Source organism: Rhipicephalus microplus, chromosome 2 (assembly GCF_043290135.1).
Source record: "Rhipicephalus microplus isolate Deutch F79 chromosome 2, USDA_Rmic, whole genome shotgun sequence".
NCBI lineage: Eukaryota > Metazoa > Arthropoda > Arachnida > Ixodida > Ixodidae > Rhipicephalus > Rhipicephalus microplus.
Genome location: NC_134701.1, coordinates 13,959,386 through 13,981,587, shown reverse-complemented (window position 1 = coordinate 13,981,587; position 22,202 = coordinate 13,959,386). Strand labels below are relative to the sequence as shown.

The window sequence follows — 22,202 nt, the reverse complement described above, 5'->3', positions numbered from 1 at the left end:
TCTCTCCCTCCCCCACACCTTCGTATTTTCTCCTCTTTAAATCTATCTTGTCTTCTAATTCCTTCTGTTACTTCCCCAATTTCATGGGCGGCTTGGGTTAACCTTGTGCAACTAGCCAACCTTGGCCTACGCGCATGAGGTTATCTTAGCAGAGTACGGCTGGCATCTGCGTGTTTCGCGTTTCATGAATCTTGTAGCGTCCCCTCGTTCGGCTCCGTGGTGGGTGGCCGCCACCGTTACTGAATTACATTCCTCTATCATGCATAGAAGCTTTCCACTTCTCAATGATCGTGCCGCTTCAAAGCGCGTACGCACCGAAGAAATTTCCTTTCTCAGCTGACTCAAAGAACTATTCCCTCGTTATCATGTTGTACACAGTGAGAAGCCCAACAAAACAGCCAGAACAGTGTCCCCGTTCATAGTATCGCGGTGCCTGACAGCCACATTAGGTGATGGCTACAAAGTTACAAAAATGGCAAGTGGCGACCTTCTTTTAAAACTCCGTGACGAAACACAATTTGACAAACTAAAGAACCTTGCAACATTCGGCGACATTCCCATCAGCGTAACACCTCATCGATCCATGAACTCTGCATGTGGAGTTGTTTCTGACACAGACCTCCTTGACCTGAAGGAGGCTGAACTTCTCGAGGGCTGGAAAGAACAGAATGTGACTAATGTGAAGCGAATCATCGTCCGAAGGAACAATCAGGAAACCCCCACGAAACACTTGGTATTGACCTTTGCCACCAGTGAACTACCACAAACAATAGAAACTGGCTAGACAAAGACACCGATCAGACCCTACATACGAAACCCCCGCCGAAGTTACCAGTGTCAAAGGTTCGGCCATGGTTCTCAGAGCTGTCATGGTCGACCTGCTTGTGCCAAATGCGGTGCCCAAGGCCACATCTCTGACAAATATAATGAAACCCTACATTGTGTAAACTGTGACGGAGACCACGCGTCATATTCACGTTCTTGTCCACAATGTAAAAAGAAAAAGACATTATTACACTGAAGATTCGCGAAAATATCTCTTTCAAGGAAGCACGCCGAAGGTGTTCAGCTTTACACGGCACAACTTACGCTGATAAGGCGCGTCAGGGGGCAGCATCGCATCACATTCCGCCACTAACTAGGCCCACGCAAAGTGAGCCGCCGGGTGTGGTGGCCGCCCCCATGGTGGAAGCAGCCAAGCCTGCTCCACCTACCAAGCCAGAGACTCAGGCGACTCCAGGGTCATCGGGTCGACCGACCACGTCTCACCAGGCGAGGTCGCAAATGCGCAACAGCAGCTCGCGTACGCGGGCGTCCAGTGCTTCACGTGAGGCAATGGACACAAACACGGTACCTCAGGTGCCGGAAATGCGGCGTGGCTCCCTAGAGCGCGCTAAAAGAACCAAGAAACCAATAACAGGGCCCAACGACGGCCCTGCTACTTAAGTTACAACTTCCCACTTGAGCAGCCACTTCATATCCGTACACACAGCACCACTTTCCATCAAATATGGAAGCACAGATTGTACAATGGAATGTCAGAGGCTTTCTCACAAACCTCGACGATGTCCAAGAACTTCTACACATTCACTCACCAAAAGTGCTGTGTGTACAGGAAACACACTTAAAATCTAAACACACCAACTTTCTACGCAGTTACATTATTTTCCGAAAGGACCGTGATGATGCCCTGGCATCATCTGGAGGTGTAGCTGTTATAGTTAAGCAAGGTTTAGCATGTAAACACTTGAAACTCCAAACGTCTCTTGAGGCAGTGGCTCTTCGAGTGGTGCTTCTAAGCAAACACCACTTGCTCTATATACATACCTCCACATTTTCAACTACACAAACATGACTTCCAGTCCTTGATAAACGAACTTACCGAACCCTATCTTGTTCTAGGGGACTTTATAGCACATAACAGGCTATGGGGCGACTCTCGTTGTGACGCCCGAGGTCGACTGATTGAACAGTTTCTTCTGTCTTCAAGCGCGTGTCTCCTGAATCGAAAAGAACCAACCTATTATAACCTCGCTAACAATATCTATTCCTCAATAGACCTAATCATAGTATCTCCATCGCTTGTGCCTCTACTTCACTGGAAAGTCATCACTAATCCCTACGGAAGTGACCATTTTCCCGTAGTTTTGAGCACACCTACATCAACTGAATGCCCGCTCCAGGTTCATAAATGGCTATTAAGCAAAGCCAACTGGGAACAGTTCTATACCATCACTCATTTAAACTGGCGCGACATATGCACTTTAAGATTTGGCAGCACTGGCACGACCAGCGAGCACACGCCTAAGATTTCGCTCCATATTTTACAGCCGCAACAAGAGAAGACGTTGTGACTGAAAGCACCGCGCATCCGGGCCGGCACACTTCGGTACTCGTGTTGGCATTATTCTTTCATCGAAAAGAGAGGCCAACGAAAGATTGCGCTGTTGACGTTACCGGCTGCCACAGCGACACTACTCGGACCAACGAATTTTCTACGAGGGGTGTGAACCATCATTTGGCAGCAGCGGCACGACTAGCGAGCACACGCCTAAGATTTCGCTTCATATTTTACAGGCTGGTGAATATCTTTTTATGCCATTGTTTTCTCTCCTCCGCTGCTACCAAGCGTTAGTGGGTAGTTGTAGTGTGAAACTGCAGTGACATGTCACAATTACGTTGTTGTTCATGTCGTCTTGAACCAGAAGACGGACGCCCGCTTCTGGCTTGTTCAGAATGTAAATTCGCAGTCCACCTAGGTGCATGCTCAGGCGTTTCGGAATAAGCGTGCGAAAAATGGGGAAAAACATGGAAGTGCGATAAGTGCAAGACTGGCGGCCAGAAATCTGGAACTGATGCGGAAGGGGTGTCAACTGATAGCATAGTAGTGCAGCAACTCCACTTACTTGAACTTAAGATTGATGCACTCCTAGTTCTGCCAAGCAAGCTCCAATCAATGGAAACAGCTGTGCAGCTTCTGTCGAACAAGTTGGATGAATTCAGTGAACGACTGCAGACCCAAGAAACAGCTACGAAAGATTTGTCGAAGAGAGTCGATAAGCTAGAGAAAAGCAAAGTAGATAAAGATGTGGTTTTGATGGCACAAGATTTAGACAAGCTAGAATATCGTAGCCGACGCATGAACCTAGAAATACATGGCATTAAGGAAACTGAGGGTGAGGATCTTGTGGCAAAAGTGAATGAAATTGCGAAACAAAAATCACTTCCCTCCGTGAACCGCAGTGATCTTGAAACGATCCATCGGCTACCCGCTAAGCCAGGCAAGACTCGTGGCAATATTGTGCGCTTCATGAATCAGGAAACAAGGGACTACTGGCTTTCAAAGCAGCGACAGCTCAAAAGCGGAAACAGTAACACATACATTTGTGAGAACAGGACTCGACAGGCGCGAGAACTGCTCGCTATGACCAAAGGATGGGCTAGGAAAATGGGTTTTGCATTCGTGTGGCATGCCAACGGTAACGTGCTAGTGAGGCGAGCAAATGGCGAAAGAGCAGTGGTCATTCGGGGAAGCGAAGACATGATACGTTAATCATGAAGAGTGGTAACAGTTGTGTAATTCTCGGGTGATCCAGTCCCAAGATGTCGTTTTCACCATCCGAATTCCTACGCGATCTTCAAACCTTAAGAAGCAGCTCTGCGCTCTCAGTTTTTTCATTTAAATGCCAGAAGTTTAGGAACGAGTTTTGATGAGATAAGCATGTTGTTCTCGGAAACTAATTATCCATTTGATATAATTTACTTTACTTAGACATGGCTGTCATCAGATGATAATTGTATTTTGATTGACGGTTATGAGTGCATTTCTGCATACCGATTACGAAAGCGTGGTGGTGGTGTCTGTGTGCATGTCCGTGCAAACCTCCCATATAGAATTGTTGCCGAGTTTGAGGTCGTCGGTGATAGCTATGAGTGTATGATGTTGGAATGTTCCAATGTGTTATTTTCTGTGATTTATCGCCCTCCTACTGGTTCAATAGAAAGCTTTTTGAATTTTATTGAGAAATTACTGGAGAGATCTCTAGATTCTCGCTTACAGACCGTCTTGGTAGGTGCCTTTAACATCAATGTGTCACTAAATAACACCAGCTACGTACACCCAAATGAACTAATCGAAGCATATGGTTGTATGAATGTAATTAGCACCCCAACGAAAATAACCGCCACATCGGAAACAACGTTAGACCTATGTATTACAAGTTTCAATACTACTGATGTCAAAGCAGGCGCGATTACTACCGACATTATCGACCATTTTACAACATACTGCTTCCTCCTAGGCAATCGTGTAATCAAAAGTAAGGATGAAATGCTCTTTAGGAGTTATTCTAGCCGCAACATCAAACTTTTTGAGAACCTTATCTCTGGAATTGACTGGAGCACGGTTATAGAAGAAAGAGATCCTAATAAATCATACAACATATTTTTAAACACCTGACATCTTTATATGACGCGTGCTTCCCTCTTAAGCCCTGCAAAAAAACACAGAAAATGCAGAAAACCATGGGTGACAGTGGAACTATACAACAGAATTAAAGTCAAAAACAACCTTTTTCACGTTTTCCTATCTTCCAGAGACGAAAACGATTTACGTAAGTTCAAAAAATTTCGTAATACACTGAACAAAGATTTGAAGATAGCCAAGACGGAATACTACATTAGTAAATTCACCACTCATTCAGGAGACGCGCGCCTGCTGTGGGACACAATAAATCAGCTCATTAACAAAGAAGAGATATCGAGACGAATAAAATTAGAAAAACTGGGCACGAGTAAATTAAAAATCACTGACACCTTTAACCAATCCTTTTTAACAGCTGGTGAGTTTACAACAGACAGCACGGAAACGTGTTGCGAGAACTATATAGCGTCAAATTAACCATCTAGTGCATTCTTGTTTCCTACTGATCAACAAGAAGTGTTAAAGCTAATCACGTCATTAAAGGATAACTGTGCTTGCGGCCCAGACGACATTAAGCCAAAGCCTTTAAAGGCTATAAGTCACATTACAGCCTTTATTATATAGTCACATTTAAAGGCTATAAGTCACAGTGGGTACGGCGGACCGGGCAGAGGCATGTGGTCACGAAACCCCCTTTTTTGCTTCGCGCAGGCTCTCCTGTTTGGCTTCACCGAAAAGCTTGTACCGAATTCTTGCATCGACATTTCCACGTGTCTGCCAACTGACACGTGTACTAAAGTGGCTACCGTATATCAACTGGATCATGGCTCCCTTCCGTTTTTCGTAAAAATACGGACGACGGCGCCATCTACTGTGACTACGTCATCTCAACGGCCTATAAAAGATCGCTTCCAGAGCTACAGCTTCAGTAGGTACGGCAGACCAGGCAGAGGCATGTGGTCAGGAAACCCCCTTCTTTGCTTCGTGCAGGTTAGTGCCGTCTACAGTAGCATTTGTAGTGACTATCGTGGCCTCCTGTTCCTGCCGTGCCCACAGCAGTGTATTACAATTGCCTATGATGTATTCTGTGTGTGTACGCTTCTTTTGTGTGGCGATGTGGAGGCTAATCCAGGTCCTACAACAACAGAAATGTTGAAGGAGCTACTGGCTGGGCAAAATAAGCTAGTTGAGGAAATGACTACTCTTAGAGATCAGCAGAATAATATAGAAAAATTGATGTCTGATATTACATTGCGCTTTCTTGAAATAGAAAAACGAGCTACCAACGTCGAATTACTCGAAAAATCAATTAATGCCTTGAAATCGAAATTAACTGACCTAGAAGACCGCATAGACGGTCAAATTTAGTTATTTTTGGAATTCCGGAAGACCCTTCTGAGAAACACTCAGACTTAAAAATAAAAGTTTTAAACGATCTTTTTTCAGTTAAGCTAGAGGTATCTTGCCAATCTGTTGGTAGAATTCATCGCTTAGGTAGAAACGGCAATCCTAGACCCATTATAGCTTATTTACAGGACTACACCGAGAAGCAAACATTGTTGAAAAACGCGCGCAAGCTTAAGGAGACGAAAATATCCAATCAGAATGATTACTCTCGAGAGACACTGCAAAAAAGAAAACTATTATGGGCAAATGCTAAGGATGACAGACAACAGGGAAAGACTGTTACTCTTAATAATGATAAACTGCGTGTAAATGGGGAGCTCTTCATTTGGGACGAAAATCTTCAGACTAAAGTAAAGATGACGTCCTTTCATCGTAATTCTAAAAATGATTGACCAGTGTGGACTACTGCAAATCGAGTAAAACTTATTAACATAAATGCACGTAGCATCGTAAACAAATCTGTAGAACTAGAAGCTATTTTGTTATGTTATAATCCCCATATTGTTGTTATCACGGAGACCTGGCTTCGGGATGACATAGACGATACTGATGTTTTTCCGCCCTCATATCATGTATTTCGCCGAGACCGCCCTACTAGAGGCGGGGGTGTGGCTGTTTTGATAAAATGTAGAATTCGAGCGTCACTAGTACGTCAGATAGACAACCACGAAAAGGTTACCTTAAAAGTGTTCTGCTCAGGGCGTACTTTCTTGTTGTCTGCAGTTTATCGACCTCCAGATGCAACGTCCCAATTTCTGCATGATCTATGCGACCACCTACAGTCTTTTTCAAGTAATGAAGTAATTATTGCAGGTGACAATAACTTACCTTCTGTTGACTGGCACTATCCATTTTCAAATACTGGTCGATTTACGGATGTTGGACCTTTGCTTGATATTATGCTAAACTTGGATGTGCAACAAGTGGTAACAGAGCCTACGCGAGTTTGTGATGCATCCTCTTAAATCCTGGATCTTGTTTTTGTTTCTAGGTCTATCGAAGAACCTTGAGTGTCTGTGAATCCTGGTATTTCCGATCATTCTATGATGTTGTTGTCGTATAACATTGATAAACCCTGTAATGCGCCCCCCCCCAAAATTGCTTTTGTTAAAAACTTTTCTCATGCCATGAATGAGAGCTTTTTGAACCATCTTGAGGTAGTGTTTAGCAATTTTCAAGGTTAAGATGTTGAGAAACTGTGGGTTCAATTTAAACAGATCTGCCCTTATTGTCTCGATAATTTTATACCTAATAAAGCTAAGAAAACAAAAAAGTCGAATCCCTGGATAACGAGAGACGTCTTGCACTTAAAAAGAAAGCTTAAGCGCCTTAAAAAAAAGAGCATCTACAAACGTAGTTGATACTGCTCGAATTGCGCTTAGTGAAACATTGAGACGTTCTAAATGGCATTATTTTCATTATATCTTACCAAATTTTCTAAGGAAAACCCCTAAGAAGTTGTGGGATTTCTTAAATAAAAAAAGGTCTGTTAACGAGATTCAAATCGATGATGTTTTAATTGATGACGAGGATGCCATTGCAAAACATTTCAATATGTATTTTCACAGTGTTTTTTCCGTTTCTTCAGAAAAAGTTATTCTTGACCCTGTATGTTGCTCAGACCTCGAAGATATTGTATCGCTACCAGGTATTGTAGCTATGCTACTTAACCTGAAGAAAAAAAAAACATCTGGTCCTGATGGCCTTCCTAATGCATTCCTTAGTCGATATTCAGAAGCACTCGCCCCGTTCCTCGCATACATTTTCCATGCATCTTTGTCATCTTCAGGGCACGGATTCACAAAACTCACTTACGAAAACATATTTGCGCAAGAGAAATTTTGTTGCGTAAGTCGATTCACGAAACCAAAAAACGTCGTAAGAGGCCATAGTTGTCACATCAGCCGCTGCAAATAAAGCGCGCTGTGACTGCCCGGGAACATGTCAGCGATGGTGATGCAGTTGCTATATTTGCTTACGTCACCGAAAAGTGCTCGTAAGTGGATTCACGAAGCGAAATTGTGCGTAAAAACAGCATGGCTGAGAGAAAATCCCAAGAGTGGTCCGGACCACTCTTAGGAACAATGTGGCTACTTATAACCTGCTGCCGCGGCGGTATACTTTGGTGCCCTGGCTGGTTTTGTTAATTCACGCCCATTAAGGGCTGCCTGATGACTGCTGGTGCGTTTTTATTTCTTTCGGCGCTTTGAGCTTCGCGTGTCGTTTCCCTTGTACGCAGTGGATGGTGTTGACAACCACCATCGTCCAATAAGTTCGAAGTCGCAGTAATTGAAGAATTCTATTGGGCGTCAATGGCATAAAACTACGCATGTAAAGATTTGTGGTTGGATGAAAACCAATGTGATACGTGAATGGTCGGTGCATTCGAACGCGACATGGCATAGGATCAACCTTATTTGTTATGTTGTTGTGTTGTGCCCCATCTCATCCAATTAAAAGTGCGACTCGAGATCCTTGCCTCATTGGTGGAAATTACCACCAAAGAGGTTAATGAGAGCACATTCTTTGCACGCTATTGGAAATAAAAATGAGAGGAAGTTTTCAGTGAGTGGTTCATAAAGTTTGTGCTCTAGTGTACTTTCATTGGCTCTAACTGTCCAATGGTTGCGATCTCTGAAATACAGCTGTCGATACACTTTGGGACGATCTGGAACAAAGCATATTTTGTAAACCAAAGCGTATTAGGGGTACGCGTGATTACGCATGGAACTACAAACAAATCATGCATCTTCACCTTCACTGTTCAGACACCGATATGGACCGTGATAATATGGCAAGCAATCGGAATGAAATGACCCTAGTAACTTTGTATGACACCGAAAATATGCAAACCCTCACGATTCTGAAGCAAACCTTGGCTGAATTCATCCCTGCATCAATTACAAGCCATTTAACTTGGCGCAGGAACATCATTCAAAGGTAGAGAGAGCCACTGACATGTATTTTGTGCGACGCAGCGACCACTTGACCTGAGAATAATAGCGTTGCGAAGGCGAATCCCCTGTCGCATGCTCTGATTGAAGCAGACGACAAACGCGAGCAGACGACGGCTTGGCCGACAGGCAAAGCTTGTGATTGGTTGTGAAGCAATACCCTCTACATCAGCTCACTCCGTGACGTTGCCAACACACTTCTTTCATCTGGCACGCCTGTCCTGTTCGTCATATCACCCCCCTCGCACATAAGAGAAATTTTTTCACGCCGTGAAAATAGTGCAAGTACTTTCTAAGAGCTCTCTTATGTGCTGCGCAGTTGTCGAAAACAACATGGCGTCGTAAACGGCATATCGGTCGGTGCGACTTTCAGCAAACGCTTCTCGCACGAGTTACTTCAGCGCTTGACCGGGTGTGTTGTGATTACAGCAGCTCTTTCGGTGCGTGTAAGCAGTGCGGAAAGCTGCGGCAGTGCAGTGGTGTACGGTGAAGCGCAGCGAAGCCTGTGCGTCGGTGTGGTTATCAAGCGGGGATCGGCGTCGGTGTATCGACGGCAACTAGCACTCGAGAAGCCTGCAATGTGTGTTTGTGTGCCGGTAACAGTTCGTTCGCTTGATTTTCCAGTCTCTCAGTTTGGTGCTGTCCCTTACGGAAACGCCTTACATGGCCCATATATAAGGTATATCTGGCCATATATAAGCATATATGGCAGCATATGTGGCGAGATATAAGCATATATGGATGTATATCTGGCGGAGTCGGTTCATGTATGGGGTTATATACGGCCATATATGACGCGGTTGGCCCATATAAGGAGTCAAATCCGGCCAAATAAGGCACGGCCACATCATATATAACATATCAAGTGGGTCCTTATATGTGGAAGTGCTCTATTATTTGGGATGAACCACGTATATATTTAGCACCGTGATCACACTTTTATGCGAATTGTAATATATAACAATTTGTACACAAAGCTGACCTGCTTATTTTTCATAACAATAGGAGTATTAAATATATATGTTGTTTCTGCCATGCAAAAAAACCGAAATTTCAGGTCAGCTTTGTGTACGTGATAGTTGCAACTCAGTTGAATGCATATATGCATGCATTCGTGTAATTTAACTCGTACATTTTTCATGGCATTTAGGTTTGAAACAATAAGTTGCAATTATTACGACGTAATAATGTATACAAGAGCAGACATGTTTTACGAGGAAGGAATCGTTTCAAGTCACAAAACGTATTGAAGCTTCCGAACCTCGCTATTATTATAGAGCAATCCTATATAGTATTACGTAAAGACAAAATGCATGCAAGTTATATTGTTCACATTAATGCATTGTTTAAAGTGGCAGCAAGAAATAGTAATTTCAATGCACTTTTAGCTTCCACATCGGTGGACAAAATTTCTGATTATTTGAAAGTTTTGATGGCTATATGCTCCCTTCATATAACAAGATTTCTATTAATCCTGTTGACCCCTCATCTGCGATTGCTTTTAGCAGCCATTTACTAAAATTGCATGCGCAGTGCAATGTTTAAGGGAGTATTTTCAAAAACAAAAAGAACTTACGTGAATGAAACTTGCAGGCACTATTATGATTACATTCAAGATGAAAGTTGTACTAATTTATTGCAAAAATACATCTTGCGTTTCCTTTGGCTACGTGTAATGTTCCTGGCTGCGCACATAGTAAATTTATCAAAAATTTTATGATTGCACAAGTGAACAATTAATTTATTGTAATGTTTGCAAGCGTCAAATAAATCTCACGTCATAGACATGTACGTTAGGAAAGGTGCAACTGACTCACACGTGATACATATTTAATGGACCATGTAATGAAATGCTGAAGCTTTATAGCAACATTTAACGTAGGCTGCCGAATTCACAAAACTTCTATTTTGTGTCGGTGTGTCATTACTTGGTCGAGGTCACTAAAGCGCACGTGCCATCATCAGGATTAGCCTAAACATTGCCTTGTGAATACAATTAGTATTACACATTTTTTGCGGGCTGGCGTGATACCTAAGCCAAACTCTACATTATGTAAACAGCCCCTTGCTGTGCAGGCGCGTAACGATTCAAACTGCTTGCGAACATATCCTTTCAACACCAACACGGTAGTGCACTTACTTATAAGATATGTATGCCGGTACATACTCACCAAACTGCGCAAGTGCACACTCGCGTATAGAGATTCATGGGCACCAGGGCACTGGCATTTCATTCAATGTGGCTAGATGTTTTCGGCCATGTCAGAATGATATGAGTGTATTATTATTATTAATATTATTATTATTATTATTATTATTAATGTTGTTGTTGTTGTATTTCGCAAAACGTCCAACAGCAAATCCATATGGTGTCATACTGTGTCGTTATGTAAGTTTTATGAGATCAGTTATCTTGGTGTTCTTTTTGATAGCATGCTGAATTTTTTCTACTTGCATTAAATGTGCTGCCATGCGAGGCCTTCATTCTCTTCCTGTTGGCTTAACATCTCGCGAGAATCCGGTTCTCCTACAGCCTTTTACAAATGGTACACCGTGATATGTTGCGCTCAACTTGAGTACATATGCATATCTGATTTGGAATGGCCTCACTAAATCCAGCAGTAGCGCCACTGAGTGAGTCCAGAAAAATTTCATAAGCATTTACCCCCATCGTTTCACTAGAATCCTTTCAACACTGCTGGAATATTATATTTGCCATCAGTTAATGGCCGGCAAAATCGCGCTGAGCTGTATTTATTTACAAGCTATTTCAGGGTGAGATATTCTGCCCTTCTCGGTTGTAATAATTTTCAAACTTTGCGTAAGTTATCGAGAGAGAATCGACCGTTGCATGTACCTACCAGCTTCTTTCAACACTCTATCTTTTACAGAATACCGAGTCTCTCCAACGTCAACTTTCTTGATTCGTTATGTTTTTCATAGCCTACAGTCATTTTGTTTTGTCAGTGAGGGCTGCCCTGTCCTAACGTAGATTTGCATATGAACAGATTCTTTCCTTTTCCGTATTTCAGGAAGCCTTCGGCACGGTTGTGTATATTCCACATTATTTTTCAGTCCCATTCCATGAATATCTACTCTTTTGTTTGTTGTTCCCATTGTGCATAGATTTTTTTCGACAGCTCGTTTTTGCTCTTTTCATTGATTTGCTTTTCTGTGGACAGTCTGTAATGTATTGTTTATTTTTGTTTTATTTTCGCGCGCGCCAGCGTGAAAAATCCTGTGGTTGTTCTTGGATACGTTAAAAATGATTGATTGATTATTGGTTGATTGAATAATATTATTATCATTATAAGTCCTTGCGAAATAAGATGAAAATTTGGCTGAAACGCGTCTTCGTAGCCAGCGTACACGAAGCAGTGATTTCAGCTCCACGGAATGCCTGTCTCAAAGGTCCTCCACGTGCAGCTTTTTCGGCTCGCGGGAGTAAGTTGAAATTCATTGTCCGAAAAGCTCGCCTGACTGCATTGGTTGCAAGAGGTGCGCACAGTAAAAAAAATACAAAAAAGGGCGCCCATCGGATGGGTGGACAATTCGGAGAACGTAGTTCGAAGAAGCGCACGTAGGCGCCCTGCAGCCCTGCCGTGGCTTACACCAGTCTGTCGACACAGCAAGAAAGAGAGTGCCGCGGCCCATTTCAAGTAACGACGAAGAAAACAGTTTGCACAAACATTCAGTCGTATGGTAATAACATTGCGTCAATAATTGTTAAAAAATGAAACGTCGTTCGCCAATAAGCTCAGGAAAATTTAGTTCTAGTGAAAAGTGCGTAAACCATTGATCTCAAGGAGTAATGTAATGTTCATTGTGATGTGCATGGCATGCACTGTATCCATCCGCGCCATTGTTGCTTTTTTGCTCGCCGGAGTCATGGGTGCCGGGCTGATCGAGTTTGTTAATTTTCATTCCTTTTGCTCTTATTTCGTGTTCAACTACTGTTCCAATTCACACAAGATAATCGCGCAGCTCTCAGGAATCTACTTCGCTGTACGTGGCGAAATTGTGGACAGACGTGGAAGTGTTTTTGTGTGCGTGTGCGTCTGTACGCTGCTGTATTGGCGATCGTCAACTTTTCGTGCGAGAAAAAAATGGATACCCATGTTTGCGGGCAAGCGTTCCTTCAAAAGTTCTTCCTAAAGCAGTACGAATGGACGTGGTGGCTTTAAGGTGTGAATAGGTTATCAGGATTAACAGGCTCCTTGAAAGAGAAGTCTCGGTTAAATGTTAAGGTAAGTTCATCATTTTCATTACCTTCGCACGTTGTTCATAAATATTATGATAACTCGAAAACATACCACATTGCATGCTTGCTGAGTAAATAACTTTATGCTAATCGTGGTTACGTCATTAGGCTGTTTTGTTTAAGCGATACGACATTTTCTCTTTTTTTCACTTGATCCAGACAGTGCTCTATTTAATCAAAAAATCTACGCCAGGAAATTGTTGGTTTCGTGCCATTGTACTTTTCATAAATATATTGATGTAAATATACTTGTGTTGTATTTTTCTCATTTTAACACTTGAGGAAAAACCAAGGATAAATTACAACTTGCGCAATTACAAATAAAAAAGTGTTGCATATCTCCAACTCCAAGGGTGTCATGAGATTTATGAGCCCACGTTTGAATTTGTCTTGCGTTTGAATTTATCTTTCTTCGTCTACGTTCCACTTGTTTTTATATTTACGTGTGTTTTGATAAGGACACGCAGTTAAAATTTTGTTGCTAGTTTGATTCTTCAAAACAGGGTGCTATGTCACGGATCCAAATGGAAAAACTTAAGAATAGCCCGTAATGTCGTTTCCGCCATCTACAATCAGGGTGATATAAGTGTAAATTTGACTGGAATGCGTACATCACAGGCGACATTATCGTTACTGACGTCGCAACATCGCGTGGTTATATTGAGGAACTGCGCATACCCGCATACATAGTTACACAAAATAATGCGATGTCACGTTTTAATCCGTGAGCACTGTAGATAGTTTTACGCAAGCCGACAAATAAACTGGTATGATGCATTAGGGCTTGCTACTGTGTGAAAAAATTGGGGGACCGTTAAGCTCCGTTTTTCACAGTTGAACGTGATAGCAGTATCGATCCTGTTTCTTGTGCGTAATTCAATCACTTAGTGTGTAGTCTTTATTGCATGATGCTACTTGAACAAATTTAATTGTGGAATAGTACTGTGTAATTGAGAAGGTTGAAAGTGTCTCAATGAAGGTTTCGCACATGGCTGCATTTTGTGTAAAAAAGGGGTAACATAGTTTAAAGAACAAGAAATATTTTGTAATTACCGAGTTGTGCGAAAAAATTGAAATACAAAAGGAAGACACCTAGACGCAGCACACACTGACAACTGAAAGATTGTTGGAGAAAACAGACATACGTATATATGTGGTTACGAGAACACGTGCGGTGAAAGAAAAGGATTAGATGAGCAGAAAGATTGCATAAATGATGCGCTTCCAGAAAAGCTACCTCAGTAGCAAGCAACATAAGTGAGAGTTACGTGACACATGAATCCCCAGCTTTGTTTATGAAATACGCCTCTCCGATTTTCCGCGCTATACCGTGTCACTGAATCTAGCTTTAACTACCCTATTCCAAACAAGGGCGCGCAGCCACACTCTCTACAATATGATGATTGGTTAGAGAATGGTTGTTAATTCCTTTAGAGAAGCTTTGTGATCTACAATTATATAAATAAATTCTAAATAATACTTCCCACACGACAGCGCAGTGCCGTCCACCACACGATGTCCACACTGTGAAAGAAATTGATCAGATGTCTGCTCATCTAGTCATTTTTTTCCACCTCACGTGTTGTCGTAACCGCATACATATGTCTGTTTTCTCCAATGAAGTTTCAGTTCTTAGTGTGCGCTGTGTCCATGTGTCTTCCTTTCGCACTTCAAATTTTTTCGCGCAACTAAGTTAAGATGAAGTACCAACTCGCCCAGCAGAACGTGCTTCTCAATATAATGTGTGTAAAATGTTTTAGAACTTTATGGACCCACTACGCAGTCGTGAGAGAATACGTGCAGTAACCAGTGTGCCTTTTGTAATGGTTGGCTGTCTTTAGACCGCAAAGTCACGTTGATAATAACGTGTTGTGATGCTTGATGACAATGCACGCTTGTATCATGCAATATAGCTGCGATAATAATTGTTGTGTTGTGAAACCTGTATGCAGGATACATGTATTTGTTAAGCATGACAGTTATTTTCCTTGCATTTACAAGAGGAAGTTATTCATGCTTTATTTCCAAGCAGATGCATAGCTGTGCGGTGGAGCACTTGCATGCCATGCAAATTGCCTGCATGATTTCGATCATCACTCAAACCCGAAAATTTACAATATTTGTTTTATTTGCATTCTCTCAATTTTTGATCATTGACAAGACGATTTTTCACGGAGAGCCACCGATGCCTAGGCCGGAATTTCTGCAGAATGAGCTCTTTACCACTGTTACGTTAATGATGCATTATTGGCAAAATGGAAAGCGTATTACGTTTACAAAGTACATTTTTAGTGTCCCGTTGGCAAGAAATATTGTCGAATGCCTCCGTTCCCACGCGCACAGAGACCTATAGACACCAGTTTTAGCAGTCGTTCTATAGGTCATTAGTCACAATACTTGTACATAACAAGCTTGCATACCAATCACTTTCGACCGAACTCCTTAAAAGTTGTTTATCAACTCATTTAAGTTATTCAATGCACACGCAGTTCATACGGTCAATAGCAAGTCAATATTTCGTTTTGACTGACTATGGACGCTCCATTGACACGCGAGAAAAGTTTTAAACATAACACACTGTGAAAAATATCTTTACGAAACTGAAATTGAGTTCTTTTATGCTATTTGTTTTTGTCAAGTCGGAATCGATAAAGCGGAATATTTACTTGCACTGTACTATTTCTCAGACCGTGTTGACCATAGGTTCAAGATAAGAATAATCGCATGCAAGACTGACGTCTTTCAAAATGATTTTTAAAAAAAAATTACAAGATGGAACCAGCTGCCTTCTAGCATTGCCTCTACACTCCCAAGTATTTGTTTTATTTCATGTTAGAATTGTTCCGATTTATATGTTAGAACATGTTCCGATTTATATATGAATTTCTCTTGAAGATTGTGATTCAGGTGACTTTGATTATTTGTTTGGCTGACTATGTATTTTTTCTATTCTACTTTTCGTAAATGCTCCCCCAATGTAATGCCAATTGGTGCTGTGGGTAATGAAATAAATAGATAAATAAAAAAAGTGTCGATAAGTAAGCAATAAATTTAAGCACAAAGAATGTATCTCTTCAGGAAAAGTGTACTAACAGTGACATGTGCCCACCACAAACTTTAATTGTGATGCCAAGTTACATTCTAGCAAATAGTTGTTGAGAATAACTTGAGATATAATGAGGATACTTAATTGAACAAGAATGTTCAGGGGGTATGTACTGCCTTTATTTTGGAGATGATAGTGACTGCATGCAGACCTTTCAACAAACAGGTATATTTCTAGCTGAAGAATGATTTGATCAGCTATATTGTTTGCCGGTGACACAGGCTGAACTAATATAGATGAATCATTTGAATGGCTTTATATAAAAGTATCCATATAAGGCCATATATGAAAGCATCCATATAAGACCTTATATGGATGTTTCTATATATAGCCATATATGGCCATATACAGCAACACCCACATATGGGGATATAAGGCCCATATGTGGCTATATCAGGATTTGGACATATCAGTTTATATACGGCTCATATATGGGGATTCCATATATGGGCCAGATATGCCCAATTCCTGATGTAGCCATATATGGGGATTTTTATATAAGTCCATATATAGGATTTTTGTAAGGGGTGCGCCATTTCGGATTGACAGCGTTTTGACACGTTACTTGAGTGACCCCAAGTACGTACGGAAACGTATGAACTACGCGCTCGGTTCTTGCTTCGCCACTAGTTAGCCCGTACGCTTCTATTTACTTGAGAGCAATGTACTGTTCGGGAGTGAAACGATGTTCGTTGTGAACAGTGGTGCTGTGTTGACGTTCCAAGACTTGTGAACAAGCTGTGCTCGTGTGACCGAAAATTGAAAGACAGCGTTGATAACTGTTTTGCCCTGCGAAGTCGTGGTGGGGCAGCTTGGCGCTTTTGTTTGTTAAGTCGTCACTTCTCCTTTTTGTGATAACCATAGTCCTAGCGCTGTGATGTGATCAACCAAAACTGCGAGATGCTACATTCTGTTGTGGATCGTGTTACTTTGTGAGCGCGCCTAGACTGTTCTTCGGTAACAAATTGAGAGTTCTATGTGGCAGCGAGAGCCCGTGAACGTCAAGCTTCCCTCCAGCCCCCCCAAAAAAGCAAAGATTTCACTGGTGCCTTGCATTGGATGAAGTTGTAGGCCAATATCGCCTAACTACAGGTTTCTGAGTTCGTCTGGCCATCGTTTTGCACGGCACTAGAGTCTTGACAACAGCCGGTCATGGCCAATTCTTACACTTTACAAATGGACGTGCACGCCTGGCCAGCCCTTCATTGCTGTCATCGGCAGCTTCCAGTTTGCAGATGCCCTTTGCCTGTTGGCCGTACTTGGTTCCTTACGACACCGACGGCTACTAAATGCTGCCATCGGTGAGTTCACCTTTCAGAACTAAATTTCACCGGTACTATAATTCACGCAGTTCTATAACGTGTGCAAGTTTTTTAGCCCATCAGATGTAATGTTTCTCTATGGTAAGTTGAAGCATGAAAAATTTACTACTACTGTTATATACATACAAATATTATGGAGCAAATACATAAAAAGTATTTTGTGATTTGATACAAGTGAGCTCTTGTTTGATTATGAGGTTGGTCCTGTCGATTGACCACGTTTGACAGTTGGAAAGTTATTGTGAATTTATTTTTCAGGAGCCAGGTTGCACTTAAAAAAATTATGTTATTTTGGAAAATTAGTTCTATAGACGATTACCACTGTGGTAGTACTATACTTCGGTAGGACATATATATTGCGGTACGTAAATTTTACATGAGGCTTCAGTTTATTTCAAAGTGAATATAGCAGATTTTGGTCACTTTAGCGAAGTGATAGCTTCCTCAAATATTTATTAGAAGTGAGTGCTTTTAATGATTGTTTTTAATTAAATATCTCGTTTTTGGCTCTTCACAGATCGCAGAGATTGGTTTGTTAAGGTCCTGTGATGCATCGGTTGCACATTCTGGCACATCAATTCTTATCATTACTTGGAGCACCTGTACAAAAATAGGAAGGACACGTTCTCCCTAACTGTGCAAGCCTATGTCACTGCTGGGACTGTTATCATTCAGCGGATGTGGCGTGGAAGCATGCATGGCAGCCTCATCTGGAAGGACTGCAATCTGCTTGGGAGCTTCGAGGGCACAAAACTGCCTAACGGCTGGCTGCAAGGTTAGTTTTTCTTTAATACATACGATCACGTGAACACCACTTACTGTGCACAAATTGAAAACCCAAGCATGCTTGCTTTCAGTGGATACCTGTAATATTCTTACACATAATTCTTATTCAACATTATTAGAACTAAATTGCAAGATAATTGAAAATGTTGAAAGCTGAAAGCCTGCAGCTTATGAATGAAACTCCAATAATCTGAGACTCAAAAGCTTGTGCTTTGAAACGAGCACAAATACTTTGATTCCTTATTGAGCTCTCGAGCTTGTGACTCCCTCTGTGGATCAAGTGCTCTGGAAGGAAATAGCAAGTGGGTGAAAATTGCCTGGCTGTTATCAACTTGCAAGGAGAAAGACCTATTGAAGAAGCCTCAGATGACATAGGGCCAGTAACTGCATCTTTTACCTAATTAAGCTTTTTCTCTCTCAGTGCTGTTGCTTGTGTTTCAGCCAAACATGTTCACCACGATTGCATAGTGATATATATTTTTCTACAAATTGTACCTGACCTAAGTATGCATTGTTGATCTCTAAAAGTGACGTTCAGTGTGTTAAAAGCCATGGCTTCTCAATTTTTTGTCTGTGGCTAGCCTGTTTCAGCAGCAGAGCGATGCAGCTAGCACACACGCAATCCAAGTCATGGAGCACTCCTTTGGTGTTCTGTGCAGGACGCAGCATATCCATCCGGCAACACACTGGTATCAACAATAATGGTGAGTGTTGGTGGCACCTGTAGGAGCCCGTTGTGTTTGTTGCGTATGATTATTTCCTTTGATGAAGTGCAATTTTGAAAGGTTTTCTTCATTTAGAATAATAGATGTCAGCAACAAGCACACTCATAATCCATAAGTTTTTTGTGTCTTCTAGACTGCCCATTTGCTCCTATATTCGGTATGGCGAGCTGGTTATTTTAGACAGCCCTAAAATTATGAACATTGGCTGTTGTGTTGTAATGCAGTCTAACTTGTGTTTCTTAGTGAACTTATTTGTGGTCTACTTCTCGCACCTAGTGTAAAGTCGAAATAGAAGAAACTCTATTGGCTTTTTATGCCTCTCAGAAGTTTCATGTCTTCATCTATAACATCGTAGTTTTGCTCTTGTATCATATTAAATATATTTTCAGTCTTCACTGTTTGTGTGTGTGTGTGTGTGTGTGTTGAGGCTTGTAATTGGCTTCTGAAAATAAAATATCTGTAAATATGAGCACATAATTGACAACTATACACTCTTGCATGTAGCATGGTTGTAACAATGATCTGTATTTCTCTAAGTTCCAGCAGTAACAAGGGGTTCGGTGCTCCACGGTCATGAACAGTGTATCAAGAACAGAGCACAGAAGACCAACAAGTATAAAGGGACTGCCAGTGACTGTTCTCCTGCTAAAAGTTTACAACAGCAGAAAGGGCACATTGTGATGTCAGGAGCAGCTGCTGCTGAACTTCTTAGCAGTGCATTATTCAGCAGTTCATTTGCTTGCATTCAAAATTATTTAAATTTTCCTTGGAAGATACCAAACTATGACATTAATTTAAAGGCTGCTGTAGTGTTAGTGGGCAAATATTTTTGAGCTGAAGTTTTTAACATGTGTGTTAAGTGCCTGCGTGCCTCTACATTTACATGCCAGAAATCACAGCATCTATGGTCGCCAATGGTAACTGTGTTTGCATTCTTTGTAGTACAAGAAGTAAAGCCAAGGATGCAGTAATCATGTACTTAGTCGATGTAATCCTTCAGTGTACACTCATTTGTATAGCACCAATGATGCCATGAGTGTATAAGCTCTGAGAAGTGAATCTATGCGAATTATTTTATTTGGAAGGAAGAGGATCATCACTACTCCTAGTATATCTTAACAGTAGATTTTAGTGCTTGGGTATTATCCCACTGCCTATCCGTCCTTCAACAGTCTACTTATCTACTGTGTAAGTGTAACTTTTTAAACGTATACTATGCTCGGATATGTTTGTTCATAATGTAATGCAAGTGACTTATCATCTATGCAGCTCTACCCAAACTAGAAATAAAAGTATTTATTTTTATATGTAGCTATAGCATGCATTCACTTGTGTTTTTCTAGGTGCCTGTACAATTGTTTAGCCCTACAAAAGTGCTGGTATACTCTAATATTGAATGTGGCATCTTAAAATGGTTTGTTAGTGGAAGTAAGAATGTGCTTACAACCAATATTACTATCCACAGATGAACTGTGAAAACTCTATGGAAATTTATTTACATTTATTGAACTTTGTGAAGGCAAATGTTGCTATGTTCTTTTATTGTGGTGCCTGTTTCATGCAAATGACACATAATTACTTTGCAGTGGCATAGTATTAGTTGTTATTTTACACATATGTGCTGAGCAACATCACAGTTGAGGCCAGCAGCAAGACATGCATGCAGTGCACTGGAGCATCACCTCACATAGTGTGCAGTCTTTGCCCACCAGTAAACTCAATATTTTTCAAGCAGACTAATAGACAGCTGTATGGGAACTGTGTTGATGCCCAAACTTTGAAGTCTTCTTGAGGAGTGTTTTTCATCATTTTTGTCCAAGTGAATTAGCTACCCAAGGCCACAACTGGTGGGAATGTGGTGGTTTCCTCTGTCCAAAAGCACTCCTACCAGCTGCCTCAATGTTATTATGGGGTGAATTCACGAACTGGAAAAATAATTGGTCTTTGTTTTCTTGGCCGAAAGTCACTTCCACCGTTGAGCCACCACGACGCGCAAGAGTAGAAACTTTTAGCTAAATAAAGTTGATTCTACATTTTAGAAGTGTTTTGGGGAAACGAAATGGCACTTATAGCTGTCAATATAAACACTGTTTGCACCAAGGAGCTTAGTAGCTTATAATCGTATTATTCACATGTTGTCTAGAATTTACTCGCGCTGTGCCAACTTTCAGCCCAAGTTTCATAACATGCTTTGTTAGTGGGTTGTGAATGAGCCAAGCTATGTAAATAAACAGAGTGATATTGCAGACATGTACAAAATATTGATGCACAGCCCTTTTCTTTAGCAAGATATTGTCAAGGGCTTTATCCTTGTGTTTTTCAAAAAAACTGCTTGTCACTGGGCAGCAGCGGAAAACTGTGCATCAAGCTTTTGCGAGATGGTTCGAGAAACACCGTGTTCAAACATAACAGTGCCGGTGGATTTCTCTCGTAAGTTACTTTCTGTAGTATATTCAAAATGAGTGTATTAGAATTGTCGTTTTGTAGCCATTCATTTTAATATTTACACCTGAGTGTGTGTATGTATATATGTATGGGTGTACATATGTATATGTGTGTGTGCGTGTATGTATGTATGTATGTATGTATGTATGTATGTATGTATGTATCTTTTAAATGAGAATCCGTTTATCTTTGGTGAGTAAGTTTGGTAATGATTTGGCTGAATTTGTTTCTAGTTATTTCTCTTTTGAGCCATTATACAATTCAATTTGTTTTGTACTGCATAAAAATAAATGTAACCTTACACTGAATATGTGTGTTCGAAGAAGTTTCATTTACCAATCTACAGTCATGGGCAAGAAATTGGGTAACATGGAACGAACCTGCGAAGATTAGTTTCGAGCATAGCTACTCTACATGACATATCTCGTACACATTGCCTTGGTTGAATATGTCGATTTCAACCTTTCAATTTTAATCAGAATAAGCAGGCTATCACCCGTGGTTGTATATGTGTGTGATATTTATGCATACTGTGATACCGGTTCGCAATTACAATTAAGGTCACAAACCTAGTCAAGCTGAATTCACGAATTTTGTCCATGCATCTTTCATCTGCATTGGAACTGTTGTTAATAAAAAATAAACTTCAGTTTAGAAATTTATTCTAGTAACCAAAAGCAGGGTATCTCTTTATTACACAAATCAAATTGCCATTGTTCTGTTCCATTCTCGACAATAGGGGACCCTCTCAGCAGAACTCGATGAACTGCTAT

At 41.2% G+C, this 22,202-nt stretch overlaps 2 protein-coding genes and 1 long non-coding RNA gene across 7 annotated transcripts in view; 2 read left to right on the top strand and 1 right to left on the bottom strand.

The window, feature by feature from the left end:
* LOC119169944 (adenylate cyclase type 3) overlaps positions 1-22,202 on the bottom strand; it is a 1,227,834-nt gene that overhangs the window by 893,211 nt on the left and 312,421 nt on the right. The gene's annotated exons all lie outside the window — the stretch shown is intronic.
* The window catches only part of LOC142795972 (uncharacterized), a 105,406-nt gene continuing 88,344 nt past the window's right edge, over positions 5,141-22,202 (top strand). Inside the window, exon 1 of one of the 2 annotated variants that reach the window (XR_012893459.1) lies at positions 5,141-5,413. This is a non-coding gene — a long non-coding RNA (uncharacterized LOC142795972). Of the gene's footprint in view, positions 5,414-8,856; positions 9,464-22,202 lie in introns of those variants that run through there. The other variant, XR_012893454.1, reaches the window with a different exon arrangement.
* Positions 13,741-22,091, top strand: LOC142795912 (uncharacterized). 4 transcript variants are annotated; one of them, XR_012893420.1, is made up of 4 exons: positions 14,132-17,452; positions 17,991-18,248; positions 18,919-18,963; positions 19,522-22,091. XR_012893420.1 is itself a non-coding variant. In XM_075886160.1 (3 exons), the coding sequence occupies exons 1-3, from the start codon at positions 18,152-18,154 to the stop codon at positions 19,815-19,817; spliced, it is 432 nt and encodes a 143-aa protein (XP_075742275.1). In that variant the 5' UTR covers positions 13,741-18,151; the 3' UTR covers positions 19,818-22,091. The 4 variants fall into 4 exon arrangements, 2 of the variants coding, with proteins under 2 accessions (XP_075742275.1, XP_075742274.1); XR_012893426.1 differs by having other exon boundaries at positions 13,741-18,248; positions 18,841-18,963; XM_075886160.1 differs by having other exon boundaries at positions 13,741-18,248; positions 19,528-22,091.